Source organism: Bombus pascuorum, chromosome 15 (assembly GCF_905332965.1).
Source record: "Bombus pascuorum chromosome 15, iyBomPasc1.1, whole genome shotgun sequence".
Taxonomy (NCBI): Eukaryota; Metazoa; Arthropoda; class Insecta; order Hymenoptera; family Apidae; genus Bombus; species Bombus pascuorum.
Genome location: NC_083502.1, coordinates 1740526 through 1755424, shown reverse-complemented (window position 1 = coordinate 1755424; position 14899 = coordinate 1740526). Strand labels below are relative to the sequence as shown.

The window sequence follows — 14899 nt, the reverse complement described above, 5'->3', positions numbered from 1 at the left end:
TAAACATTGATAACAGTATCTAGTACTTTTATAATCGTAGCCAGTAGATAGTAGATAACAGAGGTTTACTAATATCATTTAATAATATATACGTACAATGATCCATTATGACACAGACATGTTAAGGTTATCATTTTATTATAAAGTGAACAAAATAAAAAATAATAATACTATTAAGTGATGTTTGATAAAAAAATAAAATGGCAGTTAATGATATAAAAATTGATTGTGCAACATAATGTAATTATATTACACTCACATAATATAATGTAACTAATTTACGGAATTGTTAATAGTGATGATGCGTTTTTAATGCTAGGTTAATCATTTTATTACTGTTCCTAAAATTTTAAAAATAAAAAAATGCAGAAGTTTTACTTAATTATCTTTATTGTTTTTTTTCTTTCTTAATATTGTTTGTGCAGAATGATTATAAAGTTCATAAGAATATTCATTATTAAAAATTATTATGCTTTGAATGAGTTTGTAGGAAGGCCATGTACTCCTAAGCCTTTTACAGCAAAAACATAACCAGCATGCGGTTGTTTTTTAAGTTCCTCTTTGCTTAAACCACGGCTAGATGTTGTTACAAATAAAGTATCTAACAAAGGTCCTCCAAATGTGCAACTAGTTACTTTTGGAACAGGAAGTTCCACAAAACGTATTATTTTGCCAGTATGAGGATTAACATTGACCACCTATTATATAATACATTTTTATTATTGTTTTATATTACATTTATTTCATAAACATATTATTAATTATATATAAAACTCTTACAACAATACTTACAGCACCTCCACCATACAAAGCTACCCAAAGATTTCCATTGATGTCTATAGTCATACCATCAGGTATTCCAGAAACATTATTCTTTTTAAGATCAAATACGATCCTTTTATTAGCTGAAATGAATTATATTTATTACAAATTTAATTCAACATGAGTTTTGTACTTTATATTTAATGTTTTTCAAAAGTTTCATACATATAGTTCCACTGATGGGCTCAAAATCAAATGCAGCTACTTGAAGCGTAGGAGTATCAATATAATACAATGTATCATCCTGGAGATTCCAAGCTAGTCCATTACTATTAGTAACAGGAGATAATTCCTTTTTTGGTTTAAGATCAGACTTAATACGATAGAAAGATGCTTGATTAGGAACAACAACTTCATTTACTTCTGGTCCTATTGTACCTATAGAAATGTAAATGAAACATGTAGTATGCTTAAGTTATTATTTTTATCTATTAGACTGATAATTTTCAACTAACCACCCCAGAATCTTCCTGAAGAATCTGCCTTTCCATCATTCCACCTAGTACCATTGCGATCTGTATCAACAACAGCAAGTACTTCAGGAAGTGATTCTGTAGTATTCTCATGACTATCCAATGTAACTAGGATGAAATCTGTACCACTACCAGCTACAAACTTATTAGGTTCTCCTCTAATAGGAATAGCAAATCCAACTGGTCCATTTTCTAATCATTAATTCAGAAATCAATATTAATTTATGAAAATGAAATTGTTTTCTTTTTTACAGACTCTAGATATACAATATTAATGATTTACCTATAAATACGCAGGAAAGATCTTTTGTTACAGGGTCAAATCTACATATTTTTTGTGCTTCAATATCAACAAAAGAAAGTTTTTGTGAATAATAATTCCATAAAGGACCTTCACTATGTTGAAACCTGCCAACTATTGGTTCAATAACTAATCCATTGTTATCTTTTCGTTTCCCATAAGTTTCTCTGCGAATAACAAAAAAAGGCAATTATTTCAAATAATACGGAACAATAATTCTCACGAACTATCGGAAGTTTTCACATTATAATACAGTTCATAATATAAGAGAATATTTCTATTCACGCGGCTTTTATAATTTTCGTATTTTATATATATACATACTAGTTATCACCTAGATATCGTCTACGCATAACTAAGAACTAATATGAGTTTAACTTCGCGATTCTAAAATCCTTGTCATTTATTCGTATTAGATATCAAAATATTATTTGAGAAATATTTGTAGGAAATGACTGCGTTCAAGCGAGACACAACCGTACAATGGAAACAAAGTTACATTAATCAGACTTGGGTCTCATTTATACTCATTGTTCGGTTCTCTAAGCCCGAAGGAGTAAGCGTAACGAAATGTGATCTGTATCCATTTGAAGGAAATGTACTTTCCAACTGTGAATGAATTATCCAAATCGGTTGAATACGTACAAACTTTCTCTCTTTATAATATTAGTATAGATAGATAATAGAGTTCATATTTTCTCTGATGCTTAAAAACAAATAATCGATTAAAGATCAATAAAAAAATCATTTGTTTATATTTATAATCTTTGTGCGCAAAGGATTGACATTCTATGAGTTTTAGGAGAATCTTTCACTTACCCGTCATGAACGAAGAAGACAAGATACAGTCCAAGAAGTAACACTGTACCAACAGTACTTTGCATTGTATATGAGACAATACTAATATGTTCAAAAAGATAGACTAAAACTGATAATTTTCGTAAAACACTTTAAAAGGAAAAATATGGAAATAATTCCGACAGTTACCTTGCTTGCTCCTTATATAGTATTTCCCCATTCACTCCTCGCTGATAGCAAATTATTTAGAACGTATATATTAGTAGACAACAGCATAAATTGCTAATGAAATCAATATTGCTGTTATGTCTAATGCTAGGATAACCTATATTTATATAAAGACAAATTTGGCTGATTATTTATTATTACTATTATTATTATTTATTTTCCTCGTAAATGGCAATTATAAGTAGTTTTCTACAATAATGTCGCTTCAAAGAAATTAGGTAATGTTCACTTAGAAATATATACATGATCCTCGGTCAAAGCAGAAATAAAAATTTAAATTATAATTTTTTGAATAAATATATTCCTTCTTTAGAAACATAAATTTGTTCATACAAGTATACAAGTATAAATCAAAGATTATTTATCTAAAGATATAAAAATAGTTCTACAGCAAGAACGACTTTTTATACTAAAATGCGCATTCTGTAATTTGTAAGAAATCGTTTTAAAAATTTTATTGTCGATTTTGAATTGAAAATATATTATAATTTACAAATTACGCATACAAATTGTCTTCGTTTTTACGATAAATATTTATATAACTGGCGGTTCTTACGCATTGTCTCCTAATGGAAAATTTATGTAAGTCAATATAAATTATCTTGTGATTACAAGCTAAAATTTAAACGATAACGATATTTTGACAAATAACTAGACTTTTTCAAAATTATATTTATAGACTTCCTGATTATTTATCTTTTCTAATAATTTTTCTAAATTAACTTAAAATTTGAAATATTTAAGTTTTAGTACATTCTACAAGTAAAATAATTGAATTTTATTTTCAGAATTAATACTCCATCTTTCTAATGCTCTTCTGATAGGAGACGTAGCCTATTTTCATTTTAATAGATACTTTAATAAACAGAATACCAGGCTTTATGACATCAAAATTCAAGAGTTGCTCATCAACGAGAATTCAATTCTGTAAAGATTACAGTTTGACGTAACGTTCTGTTACAAAGAGTAATCGGATCTTATTTTTTTGAAGATTCTTTCTCGTTGCTCTGTTATGAATATCTTGAAGGCAAGCTTTAAAAATCTCCAACGAAAGTTTAAAAATATACAATAAGACAAAGTTATATAACTTTTAGATAAGAAAATGCACTATGTTAAAAATAATTTTTGTAAAAAATATTTGTCAAAGTTTCATGATTTTTAATTTACCTTCTATACTTGTATTGATGTCATATGTTTATTGAAAAATTATTTATCAATTTGCATCCAAGAAGTATACAATGAACATGTTAAATTAAAGGAATTTAAAAAAAAACATTTGACAATGCGCACGTGTACATTTAACATAATTGTAGCGCCATCTAACATCATTTCCAAGAATTCCTAACTCGTGCCGGCCAACATCATCAGGTCACGTGACAATAGCATATTGATACGTGTCGACGAAGGGAGCCACGACTCGCTACGCTTTGCCAATCGAGCATACGCAGCCGAGTTTGCTCGGATTCTTACTTTAATCTAGTGCCTTAGCGGCATTGTTGATTATAGAGTAAGTGGAAAGTGTCGTAGCATCGTGATCCTTTAGAATAGTTAAATCTCGGATTGAAAATGGGATGTAAGTACACTGTTTCCAGTCAGAAATTCAGAAAATCTTTTATTCAGGATTACAGTCGCTGTGATTAACGATAACCGTAACCTCTTAATTTCGTTTCTCGTACAACATATTGTTCGCTTCGTTGAACTTTTAATATTTCAGTTTCTAGTTCGGTATTTTGTTAACGTGAGAATTAACTTTCCACCGTATGTTTTTCAGTCAAATTTCTAGAGGTGATAAAGCCGTTTTGCAGTATACTCCCGGAAATAGAGAAGCCGGAACGTAAAGTAAGTCTATGTCAATTTATTTTTGTACCACATTATATAGTGTATTTCAGTCGCTTAAAATTAATTTTATTTATGATATTTTGAAAAGGTTTCTTTATTGATGTATTAATCAAATTCAGCTTCATTTAAATGTTTTCTTTTAAATGTTTTTAGTTTCTTTATGCTTTAAACAGTAATTTAAGAGATCAAACATTTTTACAGATTCAATTTCGAGAGAAGGTATTATGGACTGCGATTACCTTGTTTATTTTCTTAGTATGTTGTCAGGTAAGAGTTACTTTGTAATAAGCATTGTGTCTATTCAATGAAATTTTTGTATTTAACAAAATATTTCCTGTCTTCCCAGATTCCTTTATTTGGAATTATGTCTTCGGACAGTGCAGATCCCTTCTATTGGATTCGAGTTATACTTGCATCAAATAGAGGAACTCTTATGGAATTGGGAATCTCTCCCATTGTTACATCTGGTCTGATTATGCAACTGTTGAGTGGTACGAAAATAATTGAAGTTGGTGATACTCCAAAAGATAGAGCTCTCTTCAATGGTGCTCAAAAATGTAAGAAAAGCACAATGCACCTTCAAAATATTGTATGCCTTTGAGTTGTAACATGCAATCTAATTTTTACTTTTTACAGTATTTGGAATGGTTATCACGGTTGGTCAAGCTATTGTATATGTAATGACTGGAATGTATGGTGATCCAACAGAAATTGGAGCTGGTGTTTGTTTATTAATTATTATTCAATTATTCGTTGCTGGATTGATTGTATTGTTATTGGATGAATTGCTCCAAAAAGGATATGGATTAGGAAGTGGAATCTCTCTTTTTATTGCTACAAATATTTGTGAAACAATTGTATGGAAAGCATTTTCTCCAGCTACTGTTAATACTGGTATGATCTTATTTTCATTTTTCTATTGATATTCCTGAATATTGTAACTATGACAACGTCTTTATTTCATTGTCATTAGGACGTGGCACAGAATTCGAGGGCGCAGTAATCGCATTGTTTCATTTACTTGCTACAAGACAAGACAAAGTTCGAGCTCTCCGCGAGGCGTTCTACAGACAAAACCTTCCTAATCTTATGAACTTACTTGCTACAATCTTAGTATTTGCTATTGTAATTTACTTCCAGGTAATGGATTAAAATTATTTTTAATTTGAAAAAATATCAATTAAAATTCTAATTATGTATTTATTCCTAGGGATTCCGTGTTGATTTGCCAATTAAATCTGCCAGATACAGAGGACAATACAGCAGCTACCCTATTAAATTGTTTTATACAAGCAATATTCCTATCATTCTCCAATCTGCATTGGTGTCAAATTTATATGTTATTTCACAAATGTTGGCAGTCAAATTTCAAGGAAATATTATCGTGAATTTGTTGGGAGTATGGTCCGACATTGGCGGTGGTGGTCCAGCGCGATCTTACCCCGTTGGAGGATTATGTTATTATTTGTCACCACCAGAATCTGTGGGACATATACTTCAGGATCCCATTCATGCTATTCTTTATATTCTCTTTATGCTTGGTTCTTGTGCTTTCTTTTCAAAAACGTGGATCGAGGTTTCTGGCAGCTCAGCAAAAGCCGTAAGAATTTATTATATTATTTTCATTCTTTATGTTTTTAATAGATATTGTATTTTAGTCGAACCTAAAATTATTTTACAGGTCGCAAAACAATTAAAAGAACAACAGATGGTAATGAGAGGCCATAGAGACAATTCTATGATTCATGAATTGAATAGATATATTCCGACCGCGGCGGCATTTGGTGGATTGTGTATCGGTGCTCTGTCTGTACTGGCTGATTTCCTTGGTGCAATCGGTTCAGGTACTGGTATTTTACTCGCCGTCACAATCATATACCAGTACTTCGAGATCTTCGTTAAAGAACAAAGTGAAATGGGTGGCATGAGTACACTACTTTTCTAAACTCAATTTACATAGACTTTAAAAGTGAACTTTTTTAATTCTGAAGAACTGAATAATAATTTATTGTAAAGTAAGTCCATTTGATATCAAATACTGTTAATTACTTGATAGAGTAATGGAAGGTCTTCAATATGAATCAAATCACACATTTTTATTCTTTGTTTGCCGTTGAGAAGATCACATATATAAATACACGTATATATTACGTAATAGTTTTTCCTTTTATTTTTTACATATGATTGTAGCATACTCAAAAATATTTAAGTATAAGTTGCTCGCAAGCACGTATCAGTTTCGCGACTACCATCTATAGATTTTGCAATTAATATTGTTTATTTGTACATCATGAAAAATAATACCTCCTTTTATATGTGAAACATAAATAATGATTCTACACTGTGTCAATCTATATCAAATGGAATTTTGAATAATGTAACACGTTGACAAAGCGTAGAAGTTTGTACTCCAACGTGTAAAATGTAAAATGCTCGAATGTAAATACAGGCATTCGGTGTAGTTTGAATGTTCTGGATTTACACACAAGATGTTATATCTTCCAGACAACGAGCAGTGTACATAGGAAGAAAGTGATTAAATATTTTCAGCATTTTTTACTAGTGTTTTATGCTCCGAATAAAACGGGGTTATGTAAAAGACTCTCTCAAAGCGCGCGATTAAGATCGTGACGTTTATGTGAATCGAATCATTGCATAATGTATAATCATTTCGTCAGGACGAGACACCCACCTAGGGTATTCGTACAACCAATTAATTCGTACAGTGTTCACTCATCATAGATATCATCATTCCTATATTAATAATGATACAAAGCAAAGTAACCATTTCTTTCTTGTATGTATTTAGGTGAATATGCTTTTATAAAAATTAAAATTTATTATTTGTTTTGTTTTCCTTTTTAGTCTGACCTGTATTAATTTCTCTTTTTACTAGTATTTGAAAGTAGCGAACTACATTTAAGTGAATGAAAGTAATATTCATTCGACATAATTAGATGAAATTGGAGAAAATTATTTATAAGTTATCTGCATTGTATTTGTATATCGTATTATACTGTATATTATTTAGTTGTATTCAGATATTAGTAAACTTAAAAAATTCCTATTTTATATAATACAAATGGTACCTTTTATTTTATACATAGAGTTGTTGTGAAAACATGATTAAAAATATTTATTGTTATACACTTCGAGGATAGTGAATGGCGAACCCAATGTTTAAACATTAATCCACAATATCATTTTAAATAAATATAAACTATATTAATGCAATACTAATTGAGAAGTTGTTCTACAAATGTAATTTAATAAAATAATCTAGAAATATTTTTTACAAAAATGTAAATTTAAAGGATGTGTTAATACTTATTCTAAATATCTTATAATAATTTATATCATTTTATTCACAAAAATATGTACATATGGTAGAAAATTTAACTATTTATTTTTATTGTAAGAAAAGAGCAGCATAAAGTGGACCCAATGTATGAATATTGGATAACAAAACTAAACGAAGTGTTTCTGTAAACCGTGAATTTGGAGTAGAAGTGTCCGTGTCTCGCCAAGCTATGTTAGCTCCCTCGCTACGCGTAAAAAGAGCAGGTGATGGAACATTTTCACGCATGTAAGCCCATACACATTCTTTCATTATAGTATTTATCTACAATAAGATATGTTTTATTTTAATTTCAAATATTATGTATGTGTATGAGGTTATTATTTAATCATAAAAACCTACCTGATGCGGTTCTAAAACTGGCAGAACATCCCTTATACTTGCTAATGGAGGTGGTAATAACTGACCAAGTGCCATAACACTCACGAGTAAAATACCTTCTTCTATATTCCAGTTAGCCATAACTGTGGCAGCAATACCTCTCAATAGAACTGAGCAGTAAGCTAAGGCTGGTCTGTACCAAGCTGTCAGTTCTAATAATGTCCATAATAATGGAACATCCTTGAATGTTCGATGGATTTGCAAATCTCTTTCTATAGTAACCTAATATAACAATTGAAACATTATATTAAAGCCATCTGTTAGGATTACAATCATAATACTTCAAAATTATCAATATGATACCTTTGTAAATTCTTCATCAGGCCATGGTAATCCATTATACATAACATCAGGTGAAACTAGCTCAACTAACAATAAACTGACCATTGTCAAAGCATCTAGGTTCACAGGATATCGGTCCGATTCACGATTACTACAACATGCCTATTGAGTTTAGGCATTGAATAAATTATTTAATAATTTTATCCAATAATTGTATTATATTTTTGAAAATTTTACCTTTATTACATCAATCAGCAATATTTTATTGAGAGCAATAATTTCTTTATCGATATTATTTTCTGGTGGCGGTTTCCGAGGACCATGTCCAATTACTCCAGCATGAAACACTGAAGAATGTTTCTGAGCTAACATCGTACTCGTAACCTAAGTAGAATAAGATTCATATAATTCTCAATAGCAGTTATTAATTTTTAAATATTTTATAAAACCATTACCTGTTTGTGGTTTTGATGCAAAAGTAACGTTTCCTCAAACTCTGGTTCAAATTTTTCTTTTGCACCAAAATATTTTGCAGGATTATTATTGATACTATGTCCCAGAATTTCTCTTAGAGCTAAAACTCGAGCACATGGTGAATAAGAAGTTAAATCTTTTAATAAATGACAAACGATCTTCACACCCTGTTGTTTTCGTGTGATATCTAAAATTTAGAACTTTATTGAAATCTTATTTATAAGTTTTTGATAAAAAAAGAAACTAACTGAATACTTACCATCTTCTGTTATGCATAAAAAGAAATACTGTATCACAGCTCTCGTTAATTTCAAAGTGAGTTCTACATTTGGAGAAAAATTATCTTTTTCAGGCATACTAAATAAATCTAACATTTTAGCAATATCATTAGCCAAATCAAAGTCAGTTGTTTTTGTTAACAGAGTGGAGATTTGGTGCAGATTGGATTTTATAGCTTGAGTTATCATTTTTGAACGGAGTACTACTGCCTTGTTATACTTCTCCCACCTATTAAAGCAAAGTTATACAAATGTATAAAAAGTATAACACAACTATCTTAATGTACTTACTTTAGCAATATTGTAAGATTTTGAAAGAGTTGTCTTGTTTCTTGTTTTTCTATAACATTTTTGTAGTTTATTTCTCTAAGTGCTTGTTCAACTACTTGTGTAAAGTAACTGTAGTTGGCTAATACATTTTCTGTTTCAGAATTATTAGAGGAAAATAATACAATGTTATTAGAAACAAGCCGAATCAGAGCGGCAAGATGGAAAGTAGTTACAGCTTTGATTAACATATATGATGCTGCAGATATTAACATATTAGGATTTTGACTTCCAAGAAAACATAGCAGCCTGATAGCTGTTTGAACTCGCAGTGGATTTTGATTCAAAAGTAATGGTAATATTACTGGAAATTCTTGTTTCACTGAATTTAGTAAGGCAATATTTGCAGATTGTGGTCCATGCGTCCTCAAAAGTAGATCTATCTCTTGCAATACCAACTCTAGTATCTCAGAACATACGCTTTTTACACTTTGAGCAGCGTTAACACTATGATACCCAACATTACTTGTATTTAAACTTGCATCTAGTAAAATATTTATTAGCTGAGACGCTCCTTGTTCACATCCTAATATCAGATGAACAGTTAGATCTATCAGGGCTTCAGGTTGGTTATCAAAGTATTTGCACCAGTCTGAAGCAAATAAAGCTAACTGCGGGATTATATCTGGCCTTACTACAATAAAACAGATAAATTATACTTTATCTCTATAACGTTAGATACATCTACTTACATGTTTGTAATACATCACTAGTTATTGCTTTTAAAAGAGTTTGCGAAAGAGAAGCCAGATTTAAAAGAAATGGAACAGTAGCCAATTTTTGATTCTTTGTATCCTCATCGATATTTACATCTTCTTGCAGACTCCACTGAAGGTATTATTGTTATTGTTATTATTATTACTAATATTATTATTAAATATATTTTGAGAAGAAGCATTAGTTAACATTATAGTATGTAGAACAGTTTTTACCTTGAATAAGTCTAACAATGCTGTTGTAATATCTTGAAAGTGACTACCAGCCAAATGACCCAGAATTCCAACTACTGAATTCAATTTTGGATCTTTAACATTATGTTCATGGTCCATTGCACAAAAATCTTTTAAACCACACGATAATACTCTGGTAATAACTGTATTTGGGAAACAACTTCCAACATGAGCTACTACCCAATCAAAATGAGGACTATGTAATACACTAGTATCTAATAGTGCTTTAATACAAGATCCTGTATCTGAATGCATAAGACATTGAAGACATTGAGCAGTGATATCAATTAAAGTACGGGTAGCACAACAAGACATCCATTGTTGAAGGAAATCATTAATTCCAGCATTTGCAGGTAAGTTTCCACGTTTTGCATATTCTGAAGAAAGTTTACCTGTAATAAAATTAACATTATTTCTAACAATCTGACTTCAAACAATTTAATGATTGCATACCTAATAATTCTAGTGACCATGCTGAGATAATTGGTGCCCATGCTTCTGGATTGCCATTAATAAAGCTACTTAAAACATTGTGGATTTCTGCTATTATAGATTCCTCGCATATTGCTAAGTTTTGATTTGTCTAGAAAAATGAGATATAATTTAATAGAAATCTTTAACTGTATCATGCATTTTGTGCAATCGTTGCACAATTACTAAACTTACTTCGAGCTGACGAACATATTTGGTAACTGCAATGAAAAATACATTGCAGAAATATTCAAGTACTGCATCTCTTGCGGCAGGTACATTTCGAAGTAAAGTCAAAGCTGTTCGCGTTACATCAAGCGTGCTCGTACTATGAGTCGGCCGAACAGCTCCGGAAATAAATTTTCTAACTTCTACCAAAATGTCTTGTGGTGACAATACTCCCGTTGAATGCAACATCTTGTATTACTCTCTTAATGAAGCGGAAGATATAATTTGGGAAATATGATCATATTTACTTTTTCATATTTTTAGGGTTAAAGCATAATGTTAGAACCAATTAATTCCAGTAAAGCTTGTCAATTACTATGTTTATGAAAACCATTTTTATACTTTTATTGTTACTATTATTTACATTCCTAAAGTTAAAAAGTATAAATCTAAATAAATGCGAAAATAGAATAACCTATAACGCTAAAGCATAAGATACAACGTATTACTTCTTCGTCACTCCCTTTAAATAGAGTTGTTACTTGTTGCCTGTAGGTTGCGCACTTCGTTTTGATCAACATTGGTATATAGAAAGATCGATTTTTTAATCGAAATTTTAAATTTTGATAAAGAGAGCATTTATTCAGTAAAATATTTAAAACACTGAGAATCAGTTATAGTCAATTATAGCATGTGATATGTGTATTAATATGAAAAAAAGTGAAATGTAAGTATGTTATTAAATATAAAGTTATTTTTATAGAATTTATAATATGAAAGACAAAAAAGCATAAATACAAGCTTTACTACGTTATATCTTTTTTGGTTTTGATATGATAAATTCTACAAAATTAAAGATAAAATATTTTTTATACTAATCAATTTTCGATCATGTTATCCTAATACTTTTTAAGTAGAGTGAGCGAGTTAAGTAAGCGATTCGATCTATGTTGTATATAATAAAAAATGAATGTTTCTATTTTAAAAAAATACCGCAATGTGTAGTAAAATGCACATCTATTACTGCATTTGTGAAAAAACATTCGTGTATATGTAGTTCATTTTTTTCCTTTAAGATTTTGTTCTAATTTCGGCAAAAAAGAAATTATGGTTTGTTACATGAATCACCCTGTATAATTATAAATTATTTTATAAGCTATTAGCGTCTCCTGCAGGTATTCAAATTACATCTTTTTGGGATTTATTTTTCATCTGTACTTTTTTCACTAACAATAGTTTTACGATAATAAATAAATGTATTCACGCAAGAATATTATTTAAATACGTTGTTTTTACAATATCAAAATTTCTTAAAAGTATAAATACAAATTTATATTAATATCATATATGATATAATAATATATAATAATTTATACAAATATGAAATGATTGACAATTAAAGTATGTTTTTGTAAAAACAATTTTATTTCATTCATATTTTTAAATATTTCTTAAATAGTTAAAATGTAATCGATATATTTAGCATACAATACTTCATTAGAATTGTACAAATAATAATATATAAATGTAGTTTTCCTAAGAAATATAAAAATGATTCAATAATGTATTTTTTGTACAGGTAAAGAAGCAATTCAGCGTCTTTTTTTTTTTTCTTGTTTTCGTGGTCTATGAGGTCTCCTTGGGGTTACTTGAGGACTATTTTCTGAACACTCTACGTCGCTTGGATCATCCTGTTATTAATTCATAACTTGAGAATATCTGTAAGTCAATTAAATTAATCATAAGACATATATGCAATACCTTTAAAGCAGCTATACCATCGGAAGGGCCCCTTTGAAAAACCACTAGTATTGCCAATAGACATATAATTTGGTATAATGCACTAATATATAATCCAAACCTTAAAAATTGTTCAAATAAAGTCTCTTCTGCTGGGAATAAAAGTTCTTTTAATTGTGGATCAGTGTCTGCCATTTCCAGATACTAAAAAAAAGGGATGATTATTTTAATTCCTTTAATCTAAGAAATTAATTTTTATTCTTCAACAATTTTTTTTAGGAACACATAAAAGATTAATACTATTAAATTAGTACAACCGATATTCCATAAACCTAGTCTACTTTCAATTTACAGTGGCTCATAAAAGTATTTGAACACTTACAAACTTTTTATGTATGTATATTTTACAAAGTATTTTGAAATTTCATTAGCACTGTAACAAGACACAACTATCGTGATTATACTGATAAAATTTGAAACAGATCTTTTAATTTTTTACTACTACTATATGTTTGCAATAAACGTCATTAACTCCTGTATATATTTTCGAAATGGTATCAAATTTTACTATTATGATCACGATATGTAATTGTGTCTCATTACAGTATTAACGAAATTGTGAAATTTTCATATAATGTGCATATAGTCATAAAAATTTCCTGCAGTAAGTATTAGAAAACTTTCGTGGGACACTGTATCTATACTATTTACACTATTACTAAATTAAAAATATTTTTAATTGTGAAATATGGTTAAGTACTATTTTTCTAAAATATAGCAAATACTTAGAAATCAATAATCTAAGCAATATAGCGAACGTAAAATTTTCATAGCATGCAAGCTTGACAAATACTACCAACTTTCTCACTGACGTTTATGTCAATAATTATTTAAATGTCAATTGACTTTCATCAAGATATTGAGGTATAACTGACATTTAAAAACAGTTGAGCGAAATAATCAAACGTTAATTCATCTATTAACACAACGATGTTTTATTATAAACGACACGTAGTAAATTTTGTAATTTTTATTTACTTTTTTTTGACGAAGGAAAAGAGACGAACATAAAATAAGTATATGCTTACTTATTTTACTTGAAGTTGGCAGCAGAAAGTTTATTCATATATTTCAAACCAGATGTCATTCTAAACTGACGATTCGATTTAGGCGCCAGCTACCAGTAACATTGGATATTAACATCTGAAATCTAACGCGACGAAAAATAAGTATATTCTTCGTCTTCATAAATGAAAGTCAAGACGATACTCTTGCGGTGATGAAGTAACGTAATCGAAGTGTTGAATCAAATCTTATTGTACATTTATCGAAAACAATCTAATACATTTTCGAATGATTGAAAATGGCGGGCTGATGGTAGCGCCGGAAGTTATCTGGTTTCGAGGCTTCATTGCTTGCGAGTCCGTGGATGTGAACCTTTGTTTTGTACAGAAGAATGGCTGCCATCTTTAGTTTTCGATGGATGTTTTCCGAAGAGATCGTGAATTCTCGTATTTATTGTGGTATTTAATAACGTAATAAAATCTCGAATAGTGAAATAACGTTTCCCGCGATGTAAAGAGTGTTTTTTCGTTTATTATTTAAGCTGCCCTGGTGTGACTTCCATTAAAAAATGCTTGTGTTTACATCCAAGTTTAAAGTGAGCTTCTGTATTCCTGTCATATTAAGGTAAGCAATACATTTTTATGAATTTCTATTACTCCAAATGAATAGAAAGTTGCAATTATCGTGACAAATGTTCAAAATTCAATCGAACTGTCATATGAAAGACAGGTGTAATGCTCCATTCTGTTCATATTATGAATCGTTTGTGACGTTCAAATTATTTTGCATTTTGTGCCTTTTTACAAATCGCTTTCGAAAATACAAAGTAATTTTATCACCGAGAAGTTTTTCACAATTTTTATTGACATCTGTCTTGTTTTACCGCTTACTGCTGTACTTGACTTAATAAAAAAAGAAAAAAAATGTCTACATTGCGAAATTTC

The 14899-nt window shown here is 29.7% G+C and overlaps 5 protein-coding genes across 14 annotated transcripts in view; 2 read left to right on the top strand and 3 right to left on the bottom strand.

Annotated features, from left to right (window-relative positions):
• Window positions 1-372: 372 nt before the first annotated feature.
• LOC132914740 (regucalcin-like) lies at window positions 373-2580 on the bottom strand. The gene is made up of 6 exons (XM_060974098.1): window positions 2416-2580; window positions 1579-1763; window positions 1278-1487; window positions 988-1200; window positions 793-905; window positions 373-698 (listed from the first exon to the last, which is right to left on the bottom strand). The coding sequence occupies exons 1-6, from the start codon at window positions 2478-2480 to the stop codon at window positions 468-470; spliced, it is 1017 nt and encodes a 338-aa protein (XP_060830081.1). The 5' UTR covers window positions 2481-2580; the 3' UTR covers window positions 373-467.
• Window positions 2581-4018: 1438 nt separating this feature from the next.
• On the top strand, window positions 4019-6616 carry LOC132914738 (protein transport protein Sec61 subunit alpha). Its single transcript, XM_060974090.1, has 8 exons — window positions 4019-4195; window positions 4394-4461; window positions 4663-4728; window positions 4808-5018; window positions 5098-5355; window positions 5435-5601; window positions 5672-6061; window positions 6143-6616. Exons 1-8 carry the CDS (start codon window positions 4189-4191, stop codon window positions 6404-6406), a joined length of 1431 nt encoding a protein of 476 aa, XP_060830073.1. The 5' UTR covers window positions 4019-4188; the 3' UTR covers window positions 6407-6616.
• A 1193-nt stretch (window positions 6617-7809) lies between these two features.
• Window positions 7810-11682, bottom strand: LOC132914737 (integrator complex subunit 5). Of its 2 annotated transcripts, XM_060974088.1 has the most exons (11): window positions 11178-11682; window positions 10965-11094; window positions 10494-10903; window positions 10254-10389; window positions 9526-10195; window positions 9216-9463; window positions 8938-9143; window positions 8720-8866; window positions 8504-8644; window positions 8162-8422; window positions 7810-8083 (listed from the first exon to the last, which is right to left on the bottom strand). In XM_060974088.1, exons 1-11 carry the CDS (start codon window positions 11397-11399, stop codon window positions 7871-7873), a joined length of 2784 nt encoding a protein of 927 aa, XP_060830071.1. In that variant the 5' UTR covers window positions 11400-11682; the 3' UTR covers window positions 7810-7870. The 2 variants fall into 2 exon arrangements, with proteins under 2 accessions (XP_060830071.1, XP_060830072.1); XM_060974089.1 differs by lacking the exon at window positions 10965-11094 and having other exon boundaries at window positions 11178-11262.
• Window positions 11683-12552: 870 nt separating this feature from the next.
• Window positions 12553-14010, bottom strand: LOC132914780 (protein MANBAL). 4 transcript variants are annotated; one of them, XM_060974174.1, is made up of 3 exons: window positions 13929-14010; window positions 12912-13094; window positions 12553-12841 (listed from the first exon to the last, which is right to left on the bottom strand). In XM_060974174.1, the coding sequence occupies exons 2-3, from the start codon at window positions 13083-13085 to the stop codon at window positions 12743-12745; spliced, it is 273 nt and encodes a 90-aa protein (XP_060830157.1). In that variant the 5' UTR covers window positions 13086-13094; window positions 13929-14010; the 3' UTR covers window positions 12553-12742. The 4 variants fall into 4 exon arrangements, with proteins under 4 accessions (XP_060830157.1, XP_060830156.1, XP_060830158.1 ...); XM_060974173.1 differs by lacking the exon at window positions 13929-14010 and adding an exon at window positions 13751-13882; XM_060974175.1 differs by lacking the exon at window positions 13929-14010 and adding an exon at window positions 13763-13874.
• Window positions 14011-14291: 281 nt separating this feature from the next.
• The window catches only part of LOC132914779 (uncharacterized), a 28280-nt gene continuing 27672 nt past the window's right edge, over window positions 14292-14899 (top strand). For 3 of the 6 annotated variants that reach the window (XM_060974169.1, XM_060974168.1, XM_060974166.1), the window contains exon 1: window positions 14313-14579. The gene's annotated coding sequence lies outside the window, so the exon portion shown is untranslated. Of the gene's footprint in view, window positions 14580-14899 lie in introns of all 6 variants that reach the window. The other 3 variants (XM_060974170.1, XM_060974171.1, XM_060974167.1) reach the window with 2 other exon arrangements.